This window comes from Paralichthys olivaceus, chromosome 18, assembly GCF_024713975.1.
Source record: "Paralichthys olivaceus isolate ysfri-2021 chromosome 18, ASM2471397v2, whole genome shotgun sequence".
NCBI classification, from domain to species: Eukaryota; Metazoa; Chordata; class Actinopteri; order Pleuronectiformes; family Paralichthyidae; genus Paralichthys; species Paralichthys olivaceus.
In genome coordinates, this window is record NC_091110.1 from 18,514,790 (window position 1) to 18,542,551 (window position 27,762).

Here is a 27,762-nt window from a genome sequence, read left to right on the forward strand (position 1 = left end):
CTTGATCCTTGACCACCAGAATTTAAACAGGTCGTTCTTAAGTCCAAATTAATGTTTGTACCAAATTTGAAGAAATTGTCTCAAGGTGTTCTTGAGATATGGCGTTCACAATAATCATATAAACACAGACAATCTGACAAACTGTTTTCATTTATGTTCCTAACAGATCAGCTGCTGAAAAGACAATGCATAGTGGACATGGGACCATGTTTCAAGGTTAGACAACTTATTTGATGTCTTCTCAGTCTTTCTGCTGGGTAAAGTACAACCTGAGTATTAAACAGGAAAACAGTTCATCTCATGCCGCAGTGTGATCATCACCTCTGCCAAATCAATTCAGTAAAATCTAATTGCATTGAATACGTCACCTGATAGTCTTTCAGTGTTTCTGCTTTAATTTTAGTGTGTTTTTTTCCAACCCTCGAGTCAACCACTGGTCCAACCTGCTAGGACTTGAAACGTTTGAATCCATCACACTGTCACATTATCTTTCATTAATCTCTCAGTTACGGTATCGTTGCACGTTACGGCAGCTGAGAGTGTTTTGAAAAGTGTGAGGTCGGGTGATGTTTGTTGCGTTAAAAAAAAAAAACGAGGTTTATGCAACAACGCCAAGACAACATGAGGACGGTGACTGAACGTCTCCGCAGCCATCAACACGTACTGTATTTTTAGGAAAACACAGTAAATTACAGCAGATGTTGAGAGGGGCACACCTGGACTAGACTAAACCACTGTGTCCAATCAGCACAAGTCTCCTCAGGACTGTCTGCAAATCCTCTGTTATGAGCCATGATAAATTTGTGAAGGTCTTGCTAGCTGTCACAAGCGCTGGAGGCCATAGCACTATCATTAACACACACACACACACACACACACAATGAACACTTGCTCCTACAAAGGGCTAATCAAATGGCAAGGTCCGTAAATCTAGCCAAGACACAGGTATGCAGACGTTCTCAGACCGGCTGGGTCTTGCAAGCACCAGTGGGCAAATTGGCCTGGAAAATGCACAATGGCGAAAATCTGATGGTTTGAGAAGAAGAACGTGTCGAGTGTGCATGGCAGAGCTGGATCCCACTGTGATAACAATCAAGACACCCTCACTGTCAGATAAGAAATCTGAAACTAACACAAAGAAAACAGCAACAGAGTGTTTAAACAAACAGGGAGTGGGGTCATATTTTTCAGTGTGTGTGTGTTTCCCCTCCGTTGAATTCAAACAAAGCTAACATTGTCTGAGGTGATGCAGACAAAGTAAGACAATCACGAAAATGCATGTGTGTACATTTAAAAGTGTGTGTTTCATGTGCACGTGAGCGAGCGTGTGACCCTCTGTTGTGGCTCAGTGTTGTTCTGAGGCTGAGGAGGTTGAGTGTGGTATTAACACTCACGGTCGGGGATTGTATTCCCAGCAGGACCACCCATGTTAGAAAAGCCGCCATTGGTCGGGATCAAAGCGTCGACCGAATCGCCAGTGGTGGTCCTGGGATGTATAATAAGATCATGGACCATGTAGGAGGGGGTGAGCGCTTTACATTTCTCAAACTCATGCTAACGTCCACTGGATGCTTGTTATTTTCACACTGGCTCACCACAGAAACCACAGAGTCAACTGTCAAACCGCTACAGAGGGCTGGAGCTGTCTGATGTGGTAGTTGGTCGTCCACTAATCAGAGGATACCTGCAGCATCATCGGTACGACTTCAGGTCAAGAACTGACCACAGAGAATTGATAATAAAGTAAGAGGAGGTGAAAGAATAAATTCAATCAAGATATCAGCCTTGGGAAAATTTGGGACACCACTGAAAAAATATGAAAGAAACAAAAAAACTGTTCCTGGATGTTGTCCCCTGACCTTGACTGCATCCTTCCACTACGTTTTTTTGGTAAACTGTCCAGAAGTGTTTGCAGACTGCTGCATACTGGTACTGAGCTCGTCACTGGTGGGTCACAAATGGGCGGCTGAACACGACAATCATGTATTTCCAAAAGAGTGGATACTGGTCTTGGGTGGGGTTTCTTGGATCAACAAAGGATAAATATCGATTGACGTCCCTGGTTCTGACATAACACGCAGGATTCAAAACCCTATGAGACAAGTTGCAAATAAAATTTGATTGAATTTGATTAATAACATCAGCAGGTGCAACCATGCACTTTTAGCAAAATCAACAAAAGCACCTACACATGGTGTCCAATGATTAAACACACAGTCATAATCAAATCAATGTGTGTGTGTGTACCTTCCCATTCCGTCGCCTTTGACCTTTCACGTGCACTAAATCCAACAGAAGGAATCCCAGGAGCAAGTACAGTCCAACATGGGAGAGCATGACTGCAGGAGACACTGTGGGTCTGTCCGCACTTCAGCTCTGTTCGCATTGTGCCCACAGGCAGACCTCTGCACATGCAGGAGGCTGATCCAGCTCCCTGCAGACACACCCACACACCTACTGGGTGCTCACCACTCCACTTTCACCAGCCACACGCTGAACAAACAATCCATCTAATCTGGCAGGAGGTGTCGCCGGGTCCACTGGTCCTCAGGCAGGCCTCCGGGAACCAACAGAGAGACTTGAACTGACAGACAAGTGAAACGTCGTCTGGGACAATTTAAAGCCTCAAAACAACCAAAGTCTTTCCCATAATAAATCCATTCTATCAGCCACAAACAGTCGGGGCATGCATTAGAAGTTCTAAACACAGTAAATTCTCAAATGAGGGTAAACTGGCAAAAAAAAATCTGCCGGAGTGAATTCCTGCTCTTTCCAACGGAGGGAAGCGGAACAAAGGAAAACAGGGACAGCGATGATGTGAGGGAATCCCCACTGCTTTCACTCACACACATGGATTATAGCTGGAGTGAGCCTGCACACCAGAAGGAAAGAAGTAAATCTCCTTTGGGGGAATTACAGGAGAGGAAAGCCGCAATGCCCAAACTCAGCGAAACAACCGCAGTTAGGAGCATTTGAGGGGAACATTTTCACCACAGATTCTCTGAGTTTGACATGATTTACACCATCGGGTTGACTCATGGGAGACCCCAACCCCCCCCCCACCCACCCACCCACCCACCCACGAAAGTCAAGATCGGAGCACCAGCTCTCTGTCGCAGGAAATGTTATGTCACGTCTTTAAGGAACAAAAGGAGAGGTGGTCGAGCTTAAACAGCAACATGAACAAGAGGCGAGGAAGGTTGAGTCAGGGTGAACAGAACCTCAGGGGGGGCCTTAAAACTGCTGGGCAGATGTGCAGAGGAAAATCAATATTCCCTTTTTTTTTTTTAATTCTAAACTTCTCCCCGAAACATAATGGCTTCCAGAGACATGTCTGTTGTCTGGCACTGAAAATAAGATCAACTTTAAAGGGGAATTCTGGTATTTTTCAAACTGGGTCCTGTTTTCCAACGTGCGTGTCGGCAGCAGCGACTTGCCTACATTGTAATCTAATGGGGCAACTGCGACAGTCCACGCAATGTCCACTAAAAGTTTGAATCGTTATTCTGGGTGTTTGCAAAGAGTAATCATGACATGTCTCGCTCGCTCGGTGTGAAGTCTCACTCCAGAGTCTTGCGAGATTTGGGTTGTTGCACGAAGACCGAGGTTTCGAAACGTGAGTCAGTTTGTAAGTTGGATTGTGTCTGCGTCTTTTCCTGATTTGGACAATCTGTCCGACCTTGCTGTCTGTCCCCACTTGTTTAAGTTGAATATATGGACAAAGAGTAGAATGAAAGGCAAAAAGAAACAGAGGTAGCTGCTGGACGGTTGTGAAGCTTGTGGTGGACATTTCTGTCGCAGTTGCCCCATAAGATTACACTATCTACTGGATCCCAAAGGTTTTAATAAGTACCGTTCATTTATCAACAAAATAATAAATATAGGAGGCGGGTTGAGAAATACCATGTGTCTGCAGTGCAAGGACTTTGGTCCTCGAGGAGCTGGTCAGAGGAGAGTGACTGCATGTTGCTGATCTGGCACTTTCCATCACATCTGATTTATTTTCAGAGCATAGATACCCCAAACTAAATTACGCTGAGGAGAGACTAATCATGAGAGAAGGCTGGTACTCAGATTAAGAATTTACCGCCTTGAATTCCGAGAATTCTAACTTTCCATGCATCCATTTTTCCGAATCGTTAACCTTTTATCCAAGCTTCCCCTCCTTCAACAACCTCCTTCCTCTTTCTCCATGATTTAAGGACCTCCTTGGCTCGTCTGTAATTAGTTTATTTCATATTGGAAGCAGTTATAAACCTTATCCCCTCCGATGAGAGGTTTTGGCTCAACTTTAATAGCACACATGAAAGCGAAGCTCGATAGTGAGCAGAACCTTCCTGATGATTATAGAAGCCATTCATCTATTTCTTTTACTTTTCTGGGGGCGGAAACACAAAGCATGTTTCCTCGACCTTGTGTTTTATTTTAGCAAATGGTTCCTTTAACCCATCGTCTCCCCTTTACTTGGTCTTTAACACACTCAGAACTCAGAAGACCCCTGAAGCACGTTTTAGCTCCAGAAGTCACCAGGGGGATTTTAGGGGATTGCTTCATTTTAATATTAGTCTTTCCCTCATTTTCGCTGTCTTGAGGAACAAGAGCTCTGTTTCCCACTGTCTCCGCTCTGTTGCTGCTCTGACATGTTGAAGTGTGTCATCTCCCTGCAATGCCAAGACTTTGGCTGAGCAGCTCCCAGCGTGATCAGACCGCAGAGCGTTTCTTCATCTATTGTGTCAACCTTTTTAAAAATAGCTCAGTTCGCTTCACAGAGCTGCAACAAAAAGGCTGAAAGAAAATTCCTATAACGTGAGACTAATCTTTCTTTCTCTAAGTACATTATTATAAGGATGCAGATAAAAAAGAGGCTCATAATGATTTTGCCTGAGGGCGAGCACTGTCAACGTATCAAAACATCATTTCAAGCAGTCATCTTAAAATGATTTACGTTTCTCTGTGTCAAAAACATAACGTCTATGAATCACAGAGCTCTTTTCACAAGGGCTGTCACTTTTTCAAAAAAAAAAATTTATAATGCAATTTATTCTAATTTATTTGACGTCTTTGTCTGCTAGCGTCCTTACTTTGTCGTAGAACCAAACATTTCTGTCTTACTCGATACCACGGCAACTCCTCATACTCCGTGACTCCAAATTACAATGCCAGCTCAAGATGGAGGCCTACGGATATATAAGATATCTTGGCTTCATATTTGTACAGCGGGAGAAAGTCATCCATCTTTATTTATTTATTTGAGTCTCTGAGCAGGATCTGTATTTAAATGAACATGATTTTATTGGTTGACTCCTGAACTGCCACTTCTAAGTCCTCTAGCTTCTCCCGAAAGTAAAGCGCAGTGATTCCAATGTTGGGCAAAGCGAATGAGCAGTTTTTCCGTTGAAGCTTGCAACGTGCTCATGTTTTTGCTGAGTAAACGCTTCCCCGTCTTTAAGCCAGACTCTTTTCTCTAACATCACAGATAAAAACCGACGACATCACATGGACCACTTATCTGCTGCCGGGCCTTAGTCATGCTTTCCTGGCTGCAGCAGATACTTAGAGGGATCCTGAGTCTGTAATTTGAACAGCTTTGTCAGCACGTCTACCTGTTGTGCAGCCACGCTCACCCGGGGGGGGAGAGCAGAATGAAGTGAGCTGTATTGAGCTCAAATAAAGAAATTATGGTGTTTGCTGGCATGAGAACATGTTTCTGGCTCACGGTGTAATCGCTCCGACAGTTAAGGGATGATATCAGCTCTTCCACACACCAGAGCACAGCTTCCACAGGTTTGGACCCTGTTGACGGGCTGATGATACGATACCCAGAGTTCACTGATGACACTAATGATCTGTGTCCGAGCAGCTCATCTCACAGTCTGAAGAAGAGGTGAACGTAGGGTCACCTGCACGTGTGACCCCCTCGAGGTGACCCTGCCTGGATGACTCTGACCTGGACCTGACCTCTGACCTCAGCTCTGACCAGCTGCTGCCTCCGGCCGAGTGAACAACATGGTCAGAAAGTCAGAGAAAACCAGTCACAGGAAAACATGAAGAAAAACATGATGAAACAAATGAAGCCGATGTGTAAGCAGTTAAAGGGAAAACTTGGTCATCAATGTAAAAACAAGATCCAATGTGCAATTGATGAATTATCGATATATTAAACAGAGAGTTGCTTTAAAATGTCTTATTTACATGGTTTTGTATTTATTTGATATATAAATAGAGACCATTCACCTTCACACACTAAACACAGGCTGCAATTAAACAGATTTTTTCCGAATTTATGTATTAATTGTTTTGTCCATGACATAATAAAGTTAACAGAAGTTGATCCAATCATTTATTCATATTACTGCTTTTGATGAACCAAAGGTCTGAGACTTAAAGTGATTCAGTTTATGGAGTGAAGCAGCAAATCTTCAACTCATGAGAAAAAGTTAATACATCTCTGACATAAGTTCAACAATTTGAAAAAGACTAATTCTAACAAATACGGGACAAGTCCATCGTGAGGGTTCAAAGCCGTCAACATGCTCTCAAGTTCACAGCTCTGGCTTTGTAATTACAGGTTGAGCCGAGGTCCCTGACCTCCAGGAGTGTTTAACATCTGAGTGCATATCGGAGGAGCTGTACATGAACTGTAGTCCAAACAGAGCACCTGTCAGGGGAGCCCGTGGCCCCTGACAGGACATGTATCAAAGTCAGGAAACCCCAACAATGTGGCCCCGCAGTTAGAAATGTTCTGTTTCACAGATGACAGCAGCAGAGCAGAGGTACATGTTGTTAATGAAGTGGTGTGTGGGTGTTTCATGAGAAACAGGCTGCGTCCAAAAATCACTCCTTAATCCATTCATTCATTCATGTTTAGTCTATAGAGTGTCAGAAAATGTCCGAGGGGACAAACGGGCGGTTCTGTCCGATCAACAGTTCAGTTCGTAGCTGGAACCGGCAGCTTTGGTTAATTGAGTTCAGCATAAAGAGTGAAAACAGAGACGAGACAGATTTAGACTCAATTAAAAAGCAGACAACAGAAACAGTGAAAGAGACAAACGAAGACAGATGATGAGAAAAGAGTCGCAGCTGAGGACGATTTCACTAACGACTGAGACGAAGCTGGTGCAGCTTGTTCCAGCAAATATTCTGCACAACACAAAACAGCGGGAGACGTCTCTGTCGTCCATCTCATCACAAAGGCATCCCGGCGCTGTCCTGATGGAGAAACACTGAGTCTGGTGGGGCTGGCATGGTCTGCTATGTGTGTTTAAATCAGGAGTGCAGTCTGCAGCACTACTGTAACGAGAACCAGATCCTCACTGGTTATTTCAGATTCATTTCCAACTACTTCAGGAACGAGGTTTTTATTTAGTCTGAATATTGAAAATACTGGATCTGTCGGTCAACTGGGAGAAATCAAGTGATAAGATTTCACAGCAGCTTTACTACAAAAGTTTTTCTCTAATTGGTTTTTTGGGTGTTACTGGTTACAAGAAGACTCATATAGACCGTGTGGTTGCAGAGATATTATACTTTAGTCGTGTCATTTTCGAGCACAGGCCTGAGAAACGAGTCTGAGAAAACGTTATTGCACTGACGTATTTCCAGAGGTGCAGCAGATGTAAGCTGCTAAAATATAAAGACATTAACCGATTAATCAGAGCAGATTTTCAGCTTCAACACCCGGATGAACTTTTGTGCAGGCGGCAACAACGAACGACGAGCTGACAAAGACTAATGGGCCAGAACGCAGACAGGTCAGGTACACACACACACACACACACACACACACACACACACACACAGGTTATGTTTGTTTTACAGATGGAGACCGATGAAAAAAACAAAACCAGTGAAACCAGACCAGAGGTTGGTAAATGCACGACTGTAGCCGCCCGCCTGTCCACAGCTGGATGTGATCACCACGATGACTGGTCATCTGCACAGACTCTCCGTCTAAAGCGTTCGGGTCACAGCTGCAAAACCAGGCAACTGTGTTTTCTATTTGTTTGTTTGCTCTTAACACCATAAATGAAAAAGGGGTTTTCATCACCGTGACCTTAAAGAGCACTGGGATGTTTCTCAGCGATAAATATGCATCGACATATTTCCACTCACGGTTCTGCCAAAGCGCAAAAATGACTCATCCTTGGGATCGCCCAGCAAATCCTCCAGGTCGTTCGAGGACAGCAGGAGATTCTGCGAAGACACAGACGGGGACAATTTCCAAATGAAACAAAAGTTCAACTCCGATGAACAAGTTGTTCAAGGATCAAAAGCACGTAAATCAGTGCATTTCTGCTTTCAATCCTCTGATGATCTTTTATCTCCTCAAAAAGCCTCCTGGCTTCACCTTCAACACCTGAGGAACATGTCGGAGCTTTGCCTTTTCCACAAGTCGACAGAAACATAACAAGCGTTCATTTTCGCTTGGCTTTCTTTTGTGTTCATCTTTCCTCACCTCCAGGAAGTTGTCGGTGCGCGGGGAGCGAGGAGGCTTGGGGGCCGTGGCGCTGCAGCGGGGTGGGTGGTGGCTGCAGTGTTGCTGGGCGGCGTCCGGGTCGTCCATCAGGAAGGTCAGCTGTCGCAGGTGACCCTGCAGAGACGGAGACGTCAGACGCAGCGTGAGCGGACGACACACAAACATTCAATCTCTAAAATCTGTTTTATCTTTGTACATTTCCAGTAAATCCTTATATTTCAAGTTCAGGCTGTCCAAGGCCTCACCAGAGTAACGGGCCAACATGGGGTCGGTATTCATAAAATACACGTTACAGCAGGTCATTCGTTTCACGCGGTTCCTGCACTTTTTCAGTGACTCTAACATCAGTTTATAAGAATGTGAAGGTGGATGAGAGAGCATCTGTGTGTGTGTGTGTGTGTGTGTGTGTGTGTGTGTGTGTGTGTGACAGATAAGCATCACTTTACTGGGAAACCACCACACACACACAGATCAGATCTGTAATATTAAAATGTAAATGTCTAATTGTTCAGACGTGCCGGTTCACATCACACAAATTAGAAAACTAATTTCAACAAGCTGTCTGATCTCACATCAAATCCCACAACAGGTGGAAAGTGGGAAAGGGAACGAAACCTTATTCACAGATGTTTCGTTTCTGCAGAACCGCAAAACCTGCGACACGACGTTTCACTGCGTTTCTTTATCATCAAATTAATAATTAAACTTATCAGAGTCATGAACACTTGAACATTTGTCGGTGTGGTAAGAAGGACTGAAAGTGACGGAAACAAAGTTGAGAGAAAAACATAACATTGACTTTTTAGTTTGGTCTCATCTGCTAACGTGGAGGAGGTTTGTGGAGTAATCTGAAGCCAGCCACCAGAGGGCGCTAGAGACACTTTGGCTTCACTTTTAGGGAGCAGTCATCTCATCCCTCTTCATACACAGTCTGGACAGATGAGTAATATCAAACCTGGCAACCATCACCCGAGAGATTAAATGAATTGTGAGACATGCAGCATCCTGTTGAAAAGCTGATGAAAAACTTTGTGTGGATCAGAAAGTTGTATAATGAACTTAAAAGACCTTAAAGAGGAAGGTGATATGATGAGACAGGTGGGAGAGCCTGGAAACATTTCTAAAAACACACAGAGTGACACTAATGGCTTTCAAAACAGAATCCAACTACAAAACCTCTTTAGGTTGTTAGTTTCCGTCATACGCTCTCCAGAGACGGGACTGTCACCACCTTTGATTGTGGAAGAGCTCCGTCCTTGGAGCGCCGTAAAAACATGTCGTCAGGGACGCGAGTCGACGGAGAATCCATTCTGTCTGGTGCTAACAACAAATCCAGATGCCGCCTCTCAAATTCTTCTCCTCACCCCCGTGATGAGAGAGTCACACTCTGGCCGCTCTGATCCTCGGACCATGTTTTCACTCCCGTCCAAAACCCACAGGACCAATCACTGAGAAACTTGGCAGGAGGATGAGGCGCAGGTCAGAGAAGAACCTTTTACATTTAGCTGCGGCTCCAGGATTGTTTCGATCATTTTATTTTACATTGCGAGTTAGAGTGTTCTCGACGAAAAGAGATCAGGACGTTTGGGTGTTTAGGCGACTGATATTTATGAGTCTGTGTAATTTGGTGCAGATCTATTTTCAAATGTGGTTTCATAAGACGACTGAGTGGAACAGAATACCCACAATGCTTAGAAAAGTGCATTATGGGCTGTCAAAGTCCGGCTTTAATGGTAGTTTAACACAAAACAGTGATGTCAGTTTGACGTAGAATCGTGACGACTGGACGGAACCTCAGTTAAGTTTCTTGAGTCTTTGATAGATTTACCAAACTGAAATAAAAGAAAAGTGCATTAGTTCAAAAATAAACGCATCGATCTAAGAGTGTAATCGTTAGAGGACTGACAGTTTATAATTACTTAACAGTTTGCATGTTTCCCTTTATGGTTTCCTCCCGCAGTGCAAAGACATGCAGGTAAACAACAAAGTGAAATGACCTCACGTTGAAAGCAGAACAGCGAGGGGGGGGGGGAGATACTTAACTCATCCTCTGTCCAAACACTCATCAGTGTTTCCCCTGTAATTTGATGTAACGCTGGTGCATGGGAGGTGATTGAAGTTGTGGTTAGAGCAGCTTACAGGGATTTCTACGCATACTTTATCAAAACAAACACATGGTATCTAAGCATTACAGGCTGCACTTCTCTGTGTCTGTGATGAAAGGGTGAACAGGGTGGGATCGGGCCGCAGAGATGGAATATCTACTTGTGTGTTCTTTCCTCTTAGTTTGTGTGAGTGTGTGTGTGTGTGTGTGTGTGTGTGTGTGTGTGAGCACGAACAGATGTGTGTGTCCTTTTTCGGACAAAATTCAATTGAACTGAGCTTGAACACGTGTTTTTTTATTCTGACACCGTTATTTTAAATATCATCTGGCCGATATAAAAAAAAACCACCCAGTCATAAAACAGGTTTTATGACACAACTGAAAAATCTAAAAGTGGATCATTTAAAATCCAACGGTTCAGACACCCTGAGGTTCATTGTTTCTTCAGTCGAGGGTTTGACCTGAGGTTTGTGAAATAAAACTTAATGAATTCACTTTCTGGGCATCTCCTAGATGTTAGAAAAAAAAGGCCCGGCTGAGGGTTTGAGGGAAAAGAGAACATCGAGGTACCGCCCTGTGCAGTTTCTGCCAACATACATTTCTTTTCCTAGAATCATATGAGGTCACTGTGACCTTTGACCTCGGACATCAGTTCATCAAGAGGCCAGAATCATGTTTTCTGCGGCCACCGTGCACTTGACCTTAAATCACCCAAATCTAATCAGTCAGTCCTCGAGTCCGACTGAACATTTGTGCCAATTCGACAAGATTCTCTCGAGGTGCTGTAAGATAATTGGTTCGTGACGCAAAAAGCGGTTTTGTGAGGTCACAAGGTGAACTTGACCTATGACCTTTAACCACCAAAATCAAATAACGTCATGGTTGAGTACCACATTTAAAGAAATTCCCCCGAGGTGCTCCTGAGAAGTTGCATTCTCAAGATTAAAAAGGTGATTTTTTTTAGGTGACTGTGACCTTTGACAACCACATTCTAATCAGTTCTTCTGTGGGTCCAAGTGAATGTTTGCACCAAATTAGAAAATAATACCAAGAGTTGTTTCTGAGATATTGCGTTCACAAGGCAAAACCTTTGCTTAGACAAACAAAAAAAAGTTGTATATAAAAACCTCTTACTTCAAACGGGGTCTCGAAACTCTCAATGGTGCCCCCGACCATGAGCAGCCCGTCGGTGCTGATCCCCAGGCCGTGGTGCACCCAGTCCACGCTCTCCAGCAGAGAACAGTCCACATACACCGCTAACCGCTTGGCCGACACACTGACGGCCACACGGTGCCACTTCCCATCAGACAGACCGCCGACTGGGAACCTGACGGAGACACACGGGGCTCATTATGTAACCACGTCTCTGGTTTTGGATGAACGTGGCGATAAACCGAAACCACGCTCGGGCCCTCTGACGGTGAAAAGATAATTAAAATGCAGATGTGTTTCATTCCTCTGTGAGATTCAGGCACTGGGTCAGAAGAGTTTTGGCCTGAGGAAGAAGTTTTGGGCTTCTAGGAATAAATGTCAGTTTGAAACACCGTTGATGGATCATATTGTCGGATGATGTTACAAAATGAATCAGGAACAATATTTAACCCTATAAACAATTGAATGAGCCCTTTATATTTAAATACTTTATATTTACATCTGGAACAACAACATGCAACAAATCCATCTTATCACTTTGCACAGCAGCGACAACATCTAACTAATTTTAACGCAACAAATTCAACAATTCACTGAATGTTCATACAGCTCTTCTGTACGGTTTTGTTTTAATCATGGTTCGTTTGTTTGTCGTAGTAGCACGATTACACAAAAGCTACTTGACCGATAACATTTTGGAGCAGATTTAGATAAATGGGCGGATCTTTCTGCTGTTTTTAATGTGGTGCAATAGAACGTTAGTCATCTGGGATGTTCAGTGAGCCCTTCACGTTCAGTTGTGCTTCTGGTTTTTTCCATTAGGGGCCGCTGTCACTGGGTTTAAATTCTATATTCAGTAGTTGTGGCCAGAGATGCTGGTGCTAGTCCAACGCTTAGTGGCAGTAAACGACATATAACCTTTGAAATGATAATAACAAGCTCTAAAATAAAAATCAATGTGCTAACAACACATGATCGCTGCAGTTTCTGTGTGTGTCTATATCTCTGGGCTCGGTTCTGTCGGCTGTCTCACGGTGATATATTACTTCGAGCTCTGTGGTGGTTGAGGAGGAACAAGCTGCCAAGAGACGCTTAATAAATCATTCCCCCAAAAGAGTCAGCCAAACACAATCCACAGTCAGACAAATACACACATGTTGCAAACAAATACACACCTCCGAAGAACCTGCCTTCATCTCACAGACACATTTACACAAACCTCCGCCAAGGAGCAGGAACGGGCATGAGTCATCCCCAATTACCTGAGATGGATGTTGTAATCACATTCTGACATCTGGATTTTTTGGGATAATGGGTAATGCATAAAAGTTGACATGAATAAAAGTTTCTCAAAATGCACGCAATACATACAAGGTTCACTCAATTTGTATTAATTTGGGGCTGCAGAGTCGAATGAAAGATCGTATAAAGCAGTGCGCTCACTCATAGTGTCGTTGCTGTGTTCCCGTGAAGATGAGGGCGAAGGCGCTGACCCGCAGTTGCAGCATCACCTGGCTGTCGGGGCTGAGCATGGTGAAGACGCTGCGTTCTTCTGTCTGAGGACTCATCAGCTGCACCAGTAAACTGAAGTCATCTGCAAAACTACGCACAAACACAAACTTCAAGCCGAATGAAAAGAAAGGGAACCAACACACTGGACCTTTAAAGGCAACATTAAAGAGGCGGGGGGAGGGGACTGTACCCGTCAGGGAAGAGCTGTCGCAGAGGAACGGCCAAGGTGGAGTACTGTCCCACCTGCAGCACTGGACACCTGCTGTCCTCCACAGTCATCGAGGCGTTGCTGCTGTTCGACACGTGAAGCGAAAGCTCCTGCAGAATGTTCACCTCATCTGTAGAGTGACAGGAAATCATGTACATCGATAAACACAAACATACCAAACTCCCTCCTCCAATATTTCTTTAATACTGAGGAATCTTAAAAAGGTTCTGGGGTTATAATCAGAATTAAGAAGTGCCATTGTCTATTTCGTCTCATGCCTGGATATGATAACTCCCCTTGAGTCCTGTTTTGTTTGTTCAAGTATGAAAATGCACACATCCAGGTCCAGCCTGAGATGTTTTACCGGCCTGCACAACCCCCTCCAACATTTTTGGAATGATTGAGAACATGGACCCCCATTATCTATAACATCAGTGGCTCACGAATGCTGCTGTGTCTGCAAATCTCTGCTTCCAAGGCTACAAAAAAAAAAAAAACCCAAATGAAGAGTGGAGGCGCTTTCCGCTGCAGATGAATGGCCCTGGTTTTGGAATGAGATGTTCAACAATCACTTAAGCGTCTCATGTTTTGGGGAGTCTACATACTTTTGGCCATTTAGCAAACGTTCTGCTCTGTTTTCAGATGAGGGGACCCAGGCGGCAGCCATCTGCAGCAACCAAACCAAATTCATTCATCTGTTGGCACTTAGCAAAAGCCTGCGAACAGACCGCTCAGTTATGGCATCACTAAGCAGCGGAAAACCACATACAGGGTATTTGTCGTTCAAAAGCTGCAGAGGGCTGCAACAAATTCCACCAGACTTAAGTTTCTTTCATGTTTTTGGTGTCCGACAGTGCAGGTGATGGTTTTACTCCTCACCCACTGAATTATTTTCCCATCACGTGACGTAAGCTTTAAGGGAATCCTCTATATTCATGCATGTGAGCAGGTAAAGTTCCATTTGTCATGTCGTGCCCACGGGTACGGGTGAGTTTTGTTGATTACCACTGTGCTCCTCCTGAGGACCATGAACACATGTCTGCATATTTGGAGGGAGTGCGTCAGCGCTCAAAGACTGGCATGGTTGTAAGCTAATCACGCTCTAACATGGGAACGGACTTAGATCATTCCCCATTTAAATGGCAATCTCGTTATGTGAGAGGTGGTGCAGACGCTAACCAGGAGAAAAATCCTTTTACCTAAAGAGCATAAAGTGTCCTGTAAGTGTAGCATAGAGATTACAAGAGCAGCAACCTGATGGGATTTAATCAGCATCTCTGAATGTTTTCAAAAGACACAGGATTACTCGTGCAGATTAAAACCAATACTCTCCTGAAGCTGTTTCATAAATAATTCCACGTCTTTCAGCCCCTCAGCCGTTTACAAATCACCGGTCACACTTTGCTGCCCCACAGGAATGACTGGTGTCACACTAAAAATTCCAACATTCCAGCCTTCCAGGAATCCTCAAAGATATATGGATGAGAACCACGAAGAGCGAAGAAAAATGATTTGAACGATGGTCGAAACTGCACTTTTAACCTCCAGGTAGCAGCCAGCAGGGACATGAGGTCAAATAGTTGACAAATCGGTAAACAAGACATCAATTTTCAGATTTGAAGAGGGGCTGAGGAGGAGCGGACATTTTTACTCGATGTCAAGGCCCATGAAACAAATGTATAATCCAATTTGCAGAGACATGCAGCATGAGGTCAACGCCTTCTGTGATTCGATTATAATGAAGAAATATGCAAACCACAGCTGGAGATGCTGCAAATGTTGCTCGACATGAAGCTCAGGTTCGTCTTTTACACAAACACAAGCCAGTTCACCAATAACAGGATTAAATGGCAAGAGATGTAAATAAAATACTTTTTGTTAAATGTCATTCGCGGCTCTAGAGCGAGATTTCCAAAGTTTGTCATCAGAGTTACTTAAGATTTGGTTTGAGGTCGCAGATACGAAGTTTAGGTTTGAAGTTTAAAAGATGTGGGAATATATCAGTTTGTTTGCAATATGGGAAAAGTACAATGTTAATTCATACGACAAACTAACAGGCTGAATATTTTCTAATTCTTTTAATCCGATCACATTAATGATTCTTTATTTATTTGGCTTCATCAGTCGTGCCTGTAAAGACTGTGTAGTGATTTTCCTTTTTTTCCACATGTAAGAAATGAAAGAAACTATTTTTGTCACAACAAGAGTACGAGTTTACAATCACGTCATCACTCTCCATTAATGTGTGATTATGATAATTATCATTTTTTAACCAGAAAAGTTCTTGTGTTTGCCGCCATTATTTTTACCCATAATTACACAAACTTCAAACAAGTTACAAATTGCAATGAACCATAACGACGTCATTTACATCAATCACACAATCCACAAACTCCACTGTCACAGTGAGAAGTGTGTGGGTTTGCTGATGCTACAATATCTTCGATGAGCAGTAATTTCCAGTCCCTGGAACTAGAGAACGTTCTCACACACACTTACTGATCTAATGCTCCGATGGTCTTTAATAAGCCCCACTTGTGTGGGAGTACTCATGAAAGAACATTTCATGTACCAGCAACGTGCCCTCGAGGAAAAAAAACTCGGAACATGCTCATGTGCTTCTCTCCCAACACTATAATCAAAAGATCAAGCCATTAAGATGGGGGGGGGGGGGGGGGGGGTGCCAGTCATGCCTGTTCTGTTTCCTGCAAAAGTAAAACAGATGTTTGAGTCCTGCATCAGGAGAAAAGTGTGAACAGTAAAAACTTTCAGGGTTAGCTGGGTCATTGGGTAATTTGTCTTATTTACTCAGTCACACCAACTCGCAATTATGTGGAGTCTGTAAAAAACAGTTCTCCTACGTAAAAATAGAAGTAACCAGCCTGCCTCATAATTCTATTTCAGCTAAAGTAGTACCAAGTCGTGTGTTTAGATCATCCATCGGTGGCTTTCGAGCAAAAGCTCATGATTTAACTGAACTGAGCTCGAGACAAAACGTGTAATAACGCTAAAGACCCCTCAAATGCCTCAGGCTGATTCTTGATAGAGTTGAACTGAATTTGAGTCAAAACCAAACTCAAACCAGGTGGAAGCAGTAAAATATACCTTCTTCAACTGTTAAACTATAATACTTAGGTTATCACGATCTATCTGTCCTACTTATCCATTTTAGGAGGGTCGCACTTGCATTGGACGAAATGTTTTCTAGATATATCACAATCCACCACAAAAAGCCACGGCTCAGGTCAGATTCTGGACCCGATGGTGGAAGCAGGAACTTCTCCTCCTCGTGAAGTTCAGCAAACTAAAATGAGGACTTTGTTAACACCACAGCACACACCTGGAATCCCCCGAGGGTTTGTTGGACGGTCGACCAGCAGCCCTCTATGACATCTGGGCTAAGAAATCCAGTCTTCAGGTGTGGGCCCTCAGAACCACCACAGACACTGTGGCCTTTGTTTGCAGCCTGCGTTTGTGTTTACGTACGACAAGCACTGCAGTTTGCAACAAGAGCTCCAACAGACTGCAAGAAAACTTGTGGTCAACAGACGACGCTTCTCCACTGAGGTTGTCCTCAACTTGCACTTTTGACGTGATTTCATACTTTCTTCCTCCTCGTCAAAACCTGCAGCTTACCCACAATGCAAAAGGGATGAGTCAGTCTCAGCCGTCACTCAGGAGCTTTAACCCTCTTTAAAGCATTAAGAGCTAATTCAAACCACCAGAACTACCGAAGGTGACAGACACCAACTTTAAGAAAGATTTATTTATCTAACATAGTTTGACTTTTTGGTTTGATCGTCCCATCCAACTTCCATTTTAAATGAAAACCCCCGGTTCAGAAACACTTCCCAAACCCGAGCGATCTCTTTTGAACTGAGCTTTGAAAAGAAAAAAGTCACCATATGTCACGCTGGAAACTGTTTCTAGGCACAAAAAGGAAGAAACAAGAACCAGAACCAGAATAAGTCATAAACTCCACGAGATAAGCAAGAACAGAAATGGCTGCAGCAGAGAAAAACTGCTGCACATCACAAACACAGACAACAGCTGTGTGTGATCTTCGTTAAATGCCCGCAGTCATTGGAAAGCATCTCGTCTTTCTTGTTAGCGTGCCATGTTCTGATCCGTTCCATAAATCTCCTCTGTCGTCTTCTGATGAGGGAAAGTGATAATCTGTGTAATAAATGGAGGCTTTCATGACGAGCCACCATTGTCATACAAGAAAATAGTAAATCCTCTCGAGAGTCAGACAAATAGTGATGAGGCCCAGAGGAATTCTGCATTTACTCCACGTCAATAGCTACTGCAACTACTATTTGCCAGAAGAACTTTGATTTACTGAACTCTTGAGACGGGGTGGTGAGAGTTGACAATAGACGTCTGATAGCAACTACATGTCTGTTTCAGACAATGAGTTAACAGACAATTGTTCACGAATGTAAATGTTTGTCGTTTAAACACAACACAGTTTATAATCTGGGAAAGAACCTCTCTGGCAGCAGGATCATATGTAACTCATCTCCGAGCCTTTTGAAACCGGCTCTGTGTTTGTGAGACGCACATATGGTTCTCATGCATCCTGCACTGTGATGTTACACAAACTCCAGTCGTGATTCCTCCACATGTCGGAGACGCTGTTTGGTTCTTCAGGCTCGGAGCGAGACAGTTTGATTGGAAGGCATCAACAAGTTTGCATTTTTGTTTCACACGTTCACGGTGAAAGCAGGAGAAGATTCAGAATGAGATGTAATTCTTGTTCGATCTTGTTCTTTTCGAGATTCTCCACAGCGAGTAAAAGCTTTTATGTACCTGAGTGAAGAAGTTAATGCTTGTAGCCTCCACTGATTGAGTTACCTGCTAGAACAAGCTCCTCTGTCTGAATATAAGCAGAATGTCTTTGTTGTCATACCTGCATGGATTTTGAGGATATGTTGACGTGTGTTTTTGAGCTTAACTCCTGCCAGGAAGTAGATTTGGACTGATTTGTGAGATAATTCCTCGATCCACACCTAAATTAAAGGGCTTCTTCCCTTCCCTCGTGAAAATCTGTTGAGTTGTTTTTGTGTAATCTTGCTCACTATCATCCAAACCCACCAACAGACTATAACCACACTCACTAAAGCACAAACCTCCGCCATGGCCCAACAGTCTATTTAAATTCAGTCAAGCTATGTGTCGGAGGATTTGTTGTTGTTCTTTGTCTGTTTTGAAGTTAAAGTTCATATTTTGGAATTTTGAATTCCTTGTCCGGGAATAAAAGAAATAAGAAAAAGTCACGTTAGGCTTTTTGAAGTTTCGATCTGCATCTGCATATTAACTCTGTAATTTTAATAATTTCCCACTGATCAGAAAGTTTCATCCTGCCAGGTTCCCATAACACCCTTTTCTCTGCGTGGTGTGTTTTATTAGTTTCTAGCGTCAGACAACATCAAGCAAGCTGACAAAATTACAACAGATTTCCAAACTGCAAACCTGATGGATGCTTTGGCTCGTTTAGTTCGCAATTGTTTCTTCCTGAGTAAAACAAGAGACACGTTATCATTGCTCGATATCACACACGCATGATTTATCTGAAACACAACCAGACTGTGATATCAATGCGTGGGACACGACGATAACCTGTTCAGAAGATCTTTTGCCAGCTGCAACCGTGCATCTGAATATACCGTTGTTTAATAAGATCCACCTTAAATTCTCACGCAAGCGTTCAGCTGTTCAGGTGCGGCATCTCAAACAGCTGGATATCAGAAACCCAAATACGCACAATGTCCATTATCCAAGATCAACGACCAACAGTGTATCTGGCAGCGCTGCCGCACAGTTGTTTGTTTTTGGACGAGGTCCACTGTGAATGGTTGAACTCACACAAACGGTACAGCTGCTGGTTCCACACAGCATCCATCCAACCGTTCCTCTGTAACCGCAGCATCTGAATCATTCATAGACTGCCCCCACCTCATTAAATAAAAGGATGCTGGCACAATGCTGTCCTGCGTTTCTGATAAAACAAAACGGCAATGAAAAATGATTTGTGGAAACTGTAAACAGATGGAACAAGTTTTACACGAGCAGAATAAACGAAACCCTCGAGCGTGTGATGGATTTTCCTGAAAAAACCCAAAAAACCTCAAATATTTAAATTGTCTTATTCTAGTAGGACGACGCAGCAGTGTGAAAACTGCAGCACTAAGATGAGGATTTTCTTAGGAGGTGACGTTAAAGTGTTCATTCATAATTCTCAAGCATCATCTCTCTCGATGGCGTTAACCTCTTATCTCGTGGAAACCAGTGGAGCCGGTCATGGGCTTAAAGGAGTCGAATAGTATGATGCTTTTTCAGTTTTCCTCTCCTCTCGTGTGTTTTATAGGTTTTCTGTGAATGTAAAAGTTCTGCAAACGTAAAAAGCATAAAGTGCTGAGGCTCCTCAAAGGCCTCGTCAAACTTTCAGCGGGTACTTTCAGGGTATTTGCATAATGGCCACCCGGCGTATATAACGAAAGTAAAGGCGGACATTTCATCGATGCAACTAAATTTATATTTTCATATATTTGCAGATCATTTATTGATTATGTACTTTCCAAATATAGGCAGACCTTGTATTGGACCATGTGTTGTTTCTATATATTCACGACCTTCTGTCTTTAGTTAATTCAAAGCTACAACAAGTGGGAGGAGCCTTTCTCTACTTGTCCTGCAGCTATAAATGTAGATTGATGTCCCCACAACATTAAAGCTGTGCAGGTATATTTCAAAACACTTCCTCACTAAAGCTTCATTGAGCATAAAATGTGCAAATGTTCTGTTTGGGATTTTCCACACACTGATCCTCACACCAGGCCGGCACCACTGAGGGTCACTGATACGGGACACAAACCCTGAACGTTCTCAGACTTTTCCTCCGGGCCGTTGACTTTGTGAGCTGATCAGCGGAGTCGTTTCCGTCTGAAACACGGACAGGCGAGTTTCTTCTGTGTTTACTTGACACAGCTGTGACCGACTATAAGGCAGACTGAGGGTAAACCATGCCAACTCATTTACAGCAGCACAAGAAATCAGACATATTTCATTTTAACATTATATGAACTTTCCTTTTGAAAACCAACAATGTAGAAGATGAGAGATTTGCAGAAAATGTTCGGTTGAGTCAACAAACCAACCAACCAACTAGAAAGCCAGTTGTGTGCATATCTCCACCAAGGCCCAACAATATAACCATGTAGAAATCAGCTTGATCCAGACTTTTATTTGAACACTACACACACCTATGCCCCGTCCTTCCACCAAGTTTTGTGGGAATCCGTTGGGTATTTTTACGTAATCCTGCAGACAAACAGGGTCGGAAACAAAACCTCCTCAGTGGAGGAACTTAACATCGTGAATATTGTTCCAAAGGCTCAGGCCAACAGATGAATTCATAACTCCAAATGAATCAAAATGTTGCTGCAGAGTTAGGGCCCACCCATGTGGGATATAGAAGTATTAAAATTTATGAGATCTACATTCATAATTGCACTGACTCATTCTGAAGTACTTCTCCTTTGTCCCTGTAGAACTTGTGATTAATGGTGGCTGGTAATCGTGGTTATAACCACAGGGACATGATAAGACATCCTCCCGCCAATCTGCATCTGCCCACTGCTGCCTCCTGGTCTGGCCGACCTCCAGCGGCTAATCAGGGGAAGCGGAGCTGGCAGCCACGCCGTCCTGTGGTGGGATTACATTACTCTAACAAGCTGGGGACAGACAAACAGATAGCTCAATTACCGTGCTGGTACAATTACTGGCCTCTGCTCTGCTTCAGCCCGAACAGGCAGAAGATTAAAGACTTCCACCTGCTCTGGTGGAACACGAGGGCGGAATCGCCGCGCCAGATAAGTAGGAAAACGAGAGATGGAAAGTTGGAGCGAACACAGGAAATGTAAGAAACTCTTGCGTTTCCTAAACATCTCAATCAGTCGTCAACGAATCTGTGACTGATGAGCACCACCGCTGCCACACCGAGCTTCCACCCAGCAGCGCTTTGTGAAATGCTCACAGATGCAGCACCTTGATGGAAAAACCTTGTGTCACACGCTGGGATACTATTTCAAGACGAGCCCCTCGCTGAGGAAACAGTGAGCTGAGAGTAAAATATGTGTTTTGTGCGAGGACAAGCTTGTTAACTGGGCTTACGGCCCAATGGAGGACACAGAGGGAGTTAAGTGGAGTCAATGGCTAAAACAGCCATACTGAATGTAACAAGGTCCGGGAAATGACACGGAGCACAGTAGATTCAGGTCGTTGTCCTGAAAACCCTTCAAACGATTCCCATGTCTGGAAAAGCAGGAAATCTGTGCACACTGGAGAGCAGAAACACAGCACCACCGGGGGTGTGGTTAGGACTGATGTTAGAAAGGTACAGCTGGAGACACCGGAGGTTTCTAGAACACAGACTGAAACCAAAGTTGCAGCAGCGTCAAGTAAATAATCCAACATTTACAATAAATTACCGTCTTGATAATCTGAATTAGTGCAAACACAGAATTTGTTGATGAACATAATTCATGTTCTCTCCATTAATAACCTTAGTTCTTTTTGAACGCAGCCCTGGTTCACTTCCTCCTTGGATCCAGAGCGACTAATCGCTCAGTCCTGGAGGGTCGAGACGGAGACATAAAAACTTCCTGAGCTGTTTTTCTGCTGTTGTAATCCCTTCAAAGTCGCCCTTAAGAACCCTGGAGCCAGTGATTGGCATTGGTGAATTAAACATTATGGAGGCATACGTGAGTGGAGAGTCCCTGTGTGGAGCTCAATGCTTAAAGTTGCATTATATCTGTAAGTTCCTGTGTTAAATGCAACCGCAATTACCGTCTTGTGGTTGTTCGCCTCCGGCAAACTTTCGAGTTGCAGGAAATAAAGTCACAGTCTCCTCTTCTGGTGAAGAACGTCATGAGAAAAGTGTTTTTGCAGAACATGGAAGTGGATGGTCCTAATTTTATTCTATTAGACATTTGTGTAAAAACTCGTAGATCATAATTATTAATGTTTAATATCTAATCGGTTCGTCATCGAGTCTCGTGACGGTGTCCGAGTTCAGCTTCCTACTTTTATTTGTGCTTCAGAGCAAAAACATATAAAACTCCAGTGACCTCCACTTTATTGGGTGGTGACAACACCTCAGCCTGGCTCCACACTAATTTGAGCTCATGGGATGAATCCAAGTTTTTAAACCTTATTTAGCTTTGAGTATTAGCTGATTCTAGTTCAAGTGCGATTTTATTTACACATAAAACAACAAAACCTGGATTTTGCTGATGAAACCATAAACAGTTAATTAAAGACACGTGAAACCATCACAAACCCATTGGAAAGAACCACAATGAGAATAATAAACATGGTTTTCTTGCCGAGAACCAGTGAACCGCTGTGATGAATAATATTTAAGTATGACCCATGGGTGCGAGTAATCCAAATATTTTTAGTGAACATCTGAATGTCATTTTAAAGATGGATCCTTGGTGGAAAAAAACGGCCGTGGTTACGGACTCGCTAAAGCTTTCAACACATCGCAGCTTCCCTGAGACGCTGCTATAATTTCCTTCAGGGAGAGGAAACACAGAAGAGCACCAGTCAACACTTGTCCTGGTCTGCTTCTCTACCTGCTTGTAAAGGACAGGAAGCGGACGAACCTGTCCGCAGGTCAAATTCCTTGTGGTTTCTGCAGAACACCAAGGACGCGGTTACGTCCCTGAAGAGCTCGCGAGTGTTCGCGAACATCAAAACAATGCAGAAGTTAAATATGAATCTTAATTCAGCTGTTTTTGAGTTTACACCAGAGAGAACACATCACAGAAACAGGTGGCGTCTGTTCAAGCAAAGTTCAATGAGCTTATTTTTCCTCCTTCTTTAATGTGACAGGCTCTGAACTCGAGACGCTGAACAGTCGAATGAGACTCGGAGCAGCGACACATTAGCTTATCGTGTTCGGTGAATGACATCAGGGCAGAGGGCAGGAGAGAGAGAGAGAGGTGAGTCAGGCCGACTGTGGGGAATTCAGCTCATCAATCAAAAGTTCCTTCCACTGTTTGACACACATCCCCCTCCCCCTAAGCTCGGAGACCCTCAGGTCACGTTCCTGTGATTACACAGACAGAACTCTACATGATGTAAAAATCTACAGCAGCATGAAAACTACATTTGTTCCTAAACCTCAGTTTCATCTTTGTAGTTTCTAATGTGACTCATAAGTCTGTTGGGACTATTTTTTAAAAACTATAAATTTCAACCTCATTGTGCTTCTGAAGGAGAAAGTCAGAGGATCAACAACGTTCATGTTCTAATATCCGAAATTTATAGAAACCCATCCAATAGTTGTGAAACTACAAATCCAGTGTATTTCTTGTTTATGCATTAGATTGTTTGTTCCAGTTTCTCAAATTGGAAACAGTTTCTGTTCTTTATCTCGGCAGAAAATATTTAAATGAGAAGCAGGCACAAGCAGCTGTTTGGAGACGCCACTCGGTTTGATCCGCCAATCAGAAGAGACCACGCCAGTAATGAATTACAAATGTGCACCTCTGGACAAAAAATAAATAACAGAATCACTACATTAACTATGTATGACAACTGCAAATATTCAAACTTCATGTTAAAGTCTTTGTAGAATCGGAGATTTCCACAAACAAGCTGCATGTTTTCACAGATGTGACTCCGACAGATGTTTTGCATGAGGGACGCTTCATATCTCGCCGAGCGGACACATTGGCACAATGCACGCTCAGCTCCTGAGACGGGAGGAGACATCCCCGGACCTAGGAACCATCTTCAGAGGCAGAGAAGCAGATGAGAGGGGTGAAAGAGCCTAAACAGACAAACTCCGAGTCCATCTGGAGAAGTCGACTTTACAGTCACATGACACGTGAACAGCACCTGACCTGCGTCCTACGAGCAACACGAGAAGCTCTTTAACCACGTCCAGCCAGGTATTCAGTCAGATCAGTTTAAAACGCTGTAGGAGTACGAGGAAATAATTTGTGATTATTAGCACGATCTCCATTATCGTGTCTTTCTCGTCATGTTCTTTCCGCCTTTAAGCAGATCCAAGAACCACACAGACGGATGAGGAATGTGACGGCTGCGAACAGATGGGCGAGGAAAGCCTTTGTGCTACATGTGTCTTACACACCAGTTAGAAAAATAAAGCTGCGGCGGGTGGGGGGGGGGGGGGAGCGGGTCGGCCTGTGAATGAGGATTTAACGGGAGATGAGGAAAGCAGAGAAGGGGGCTTTTGGTGAGTCAGGTAACAAGCCTGTGGGAACGTTGACGGACCAACGCATCTCAACTGGAGTGGAAATGCTAAGAGGGAAACAGGGTATGTGTTGGACAGTGGACAAACCACCAGGTCCCAGCACCCACTGAGAGATGTTCTCCAACTCGGAGGCCACAGAGAACATTAATATACAGCGTCAAACACTCAAGATTACGTTTTAATTCACGTGCTTCCTTACGTTTGTTGATATTCTCACGAGTTGCGTTGTTATCTGGGAAACATGGAACCAGGGGACGCGGCAGGAAAACAGATTCGAGTTTCCACATTTCAAATTTACTCCATGTTTCATTTCTGTGTCGTCAACCCGACGCGGGCCCCCTGGATCATGGACTATGTTTTCAGACTGACAAATTAAATAGGATCCAGGCCGGTATCAGTGTGTAGGAGCACTGCTGCCGTCACCTCTGCACAACCGCTGCACGTCTGCTGCGCTGCGTCTGTCTGCATGTGGCAAACACTTCACATTTCACTCAAACATTGTGCGAAAAATGACCTGTTCAGCATCAAACACCCGTAATGATGTTTGTCAGGTGAAAGCGTCCGTACCGCCAACATGTCGGCCTCCTGTAAAATAAGAGTCGCTGTTAAATGTGTGTTTTACAGAGTTTTTCCATCGACCTAAAGGTGGCAGAGCTTTTCTCACAGTGAGAGCGACGTCCCCAGAGCTGCGTCACGAGCCGGGCCGGAAAACGTCGACTGATGTCGGTCACTCAGTCCAGACTCAAATATCTCAGTCTGTTGGCAGACCAGGGCTGTGTCAGTAAAGCATATGTGCACTTTCCTAGAAACCACTTCCCTTCACTTAGAGCAGTATATTAGGCCTTGATGTGGCGGGAGGTCGGCGGGTTAAACCGCCAAAAATGTGAGAAAATTATGGAACGTTTTGTGACAAAACAAAAGGAAAACCAGAGAAAACAGAGGAAGAAAATGATTAATTCCCTGCTCTTATTAAAGGGCAACAAACGTGTGGATAAATGAAACTGACAAAAGATAAACCGAAGCCACAAATGACTGGATTGGATTTCAGCAAAGCAAAAGACGGAATCAACAGATGCAGGATTTTGGGTAATTTACATGCACCAGATTTGTCTTGTGTGCTCTTTATTGGGCTTTGTATGGATTTCCAGTTTTCTTTAAATAAACTTTACTTAAAATAGTGGACAGTTATAATGAGAAGGTTTGAAGAAATTGTCCAAATTTGCAGCTCGGACCGTGTTACAGCCTGGAACAGGATGAGGACACAAACATTGTGTTTCGTAACCGTGCGCCTGGGTCCACTTCGATATGGATGTGGTTTTTACTATGAGGAACTTGGGTATACTGCCAATTCAAGGCCAAACAAGAGGAGAGGAAAATGTGAACGTACTTAAATACACTTCAGAGCTTTTGCCGCAACAACAATCTCAACATGGTCAAGTGAAAGGACTCGTCGAGCCGCCGAGGCCGAGGAACAAACAACCTTATCCTCACCACAGCCCTGAAACATCGACAGCTCCGGGAACTGCTGCCAGGATGTGAGACAGACTGTGGAGACCTGGTCATGCACGATGAAGTGTGCCGCAGCAGCAGAGGTGTTTGAGTCTCTTGTTTTCAGATCCACATTCAGCTGGAAGCATCACGGTGCCTGGTTTTCAATTTACAATACGGTTAACGAAAGGAAGGATAACATGAAGCAACTGGTGCCGAGGCATCTGATTCATTAATTAGTCTTTCAACAGAAAATCCAGAACAGTTCTGATAATCGATTAATTGTCAAATTAAATGTTGTGAGATAAAAACAGTGAATCTCAAAGAGACGCAGACCATGTCCCTGTCTTGTTAGTGTCCTCGTTAATGGTTTAGGTCTCAGTTTACTGGGAAAGAAAACACCACTGTCACACTGACCAACTCATTAAATTGCTTGTAAAAAAAAAAAAAAAAAAAAAACTCTTGTAAAAGGTTTTTACAAGACTCGTTCAACTTCAGTCGAGCTGGTGACTCCTCAGGTCTCCAGTAAAATAAAGCCTGGCTGAAAGGTCACACCAATAAAGGCCGGAAGACAAGGATGGAGCTCTTTTTAAAATCTTCCCTGGTGACGTTCACCATTCTCCAGGGAGAGGGATTGGTCTTCACTCATCTGTTCATTCATTGATGCGTTCACACAAATAAAGGGACATTTTCAATAAATTAGCCAAAAACACAGAGGTTGTATTTCTGTCACATCTGCCAAATCCCTAAAAACCAGCAGTTCCTCTCACAATGAAAAGTTGTTCAGCTGTAAAAGCTTCTCTTTCACCAATGTTAGGTTTTTTTTATTTTTGGCACACGGTAAATGTGCTCTTTGTGGCTACAGTCACTTATCAGGAGCTGTGCCTAATAAGTCCTCGAGGCCGGGAGATGGTGGATAAATCCAAAACGTTAAACTCATAGAGATCACTCCTCTCAATATGTCTTTTTTTTCCCCGTCAAGCTTTGTGATGATCAGTTCAGTCATTTTTCTGTAATGCTTCTAACGAACAGACCTAAAGAAAACATGGCTGTCACTGTTTTAGACTGATTGATTGGACGTAATGAAACGTGTAACGAGCCGTCATTCTGACAGAGCCTCGTGAATACTGGGAAAAAAGGAGCTCTCGTACACAGCGTGTCCTCAGACTGAGCCGCTCTGCACGACGCTGACGGGGAAATCAATCTACGCCGTCTCAGGCCTGCAACAAGGAAACGACAACCACAGCCGAGCGTCGCGAGAAGTATCCGTCTGCGTGCGGAGGCGCCGGCAGAACAGATACCAGCGGTTTTCTCCTCAATGTCTGTCAGCAGTCGATAACGTCACCGTCACCTCATCAGCAGAGATGAAAACCGCAGGGTCACGAGAACAAGGTCGTCCTCGCTTCATCCGAGAAGCAGGGAGGCAAGAAAACGAAGGTGATGACGTTCAGCGCTGGGCAGTTAACCATCTATTACCGATATCCCTGGTTGTAATCAGAAACTGACTATAGATAAAAATAGATGTAGTTTCT

The 27,762-nt window shown here is 43.7% G+C and overlaps 1 protein-coding gene across 2 annotated transcripts in view; it reads right to left on the bottom strand.

Annotated features, from left to right (window-relative positions):
- LOC109641229 (collagen alpha-1(II) chain) overlaps nucleotides 1–27,762 on the bottom strand; it is a 66,554-nt gene that overhangs the window by 32,435 nt on the left and 6,357 nt on the right. The window contains exons 2-6 of one of the 2 annotated variants that reach the window (XM_069513986.1): nucleotides 13,435–13,582; nucleotides 13,176–13,334; nucleotides 11,715–11,907; nucleotides 8,456–8,590; nucleotides 8,113–8,193 (exon numbers count right to left, since the gene is read on the bottom strand). In XM_069513986.1, the coding sequence (XP_069370087.1) occupies nucleotides 8,113–8,193; nucleotides 8,456–8,590; nucleotides 11,715–11,907; nucleotides 13,176–13,334; nucleotides 13,435–13,582 (716 nt within the window). Of the gene's footprint in view, nucleotides 1–2,247; nucleotides 2,403–8,112; nucleotides 8,194–8,455; nucleotides 8,591–11,714; nucleotides 11,908–13,175; nucleotides 13,335–13,434; nucleotides 13,583–27,762 lie in introns of those variants that run through there. The other variant, XM_069513987.1, reaches the window with a different exon arrangement.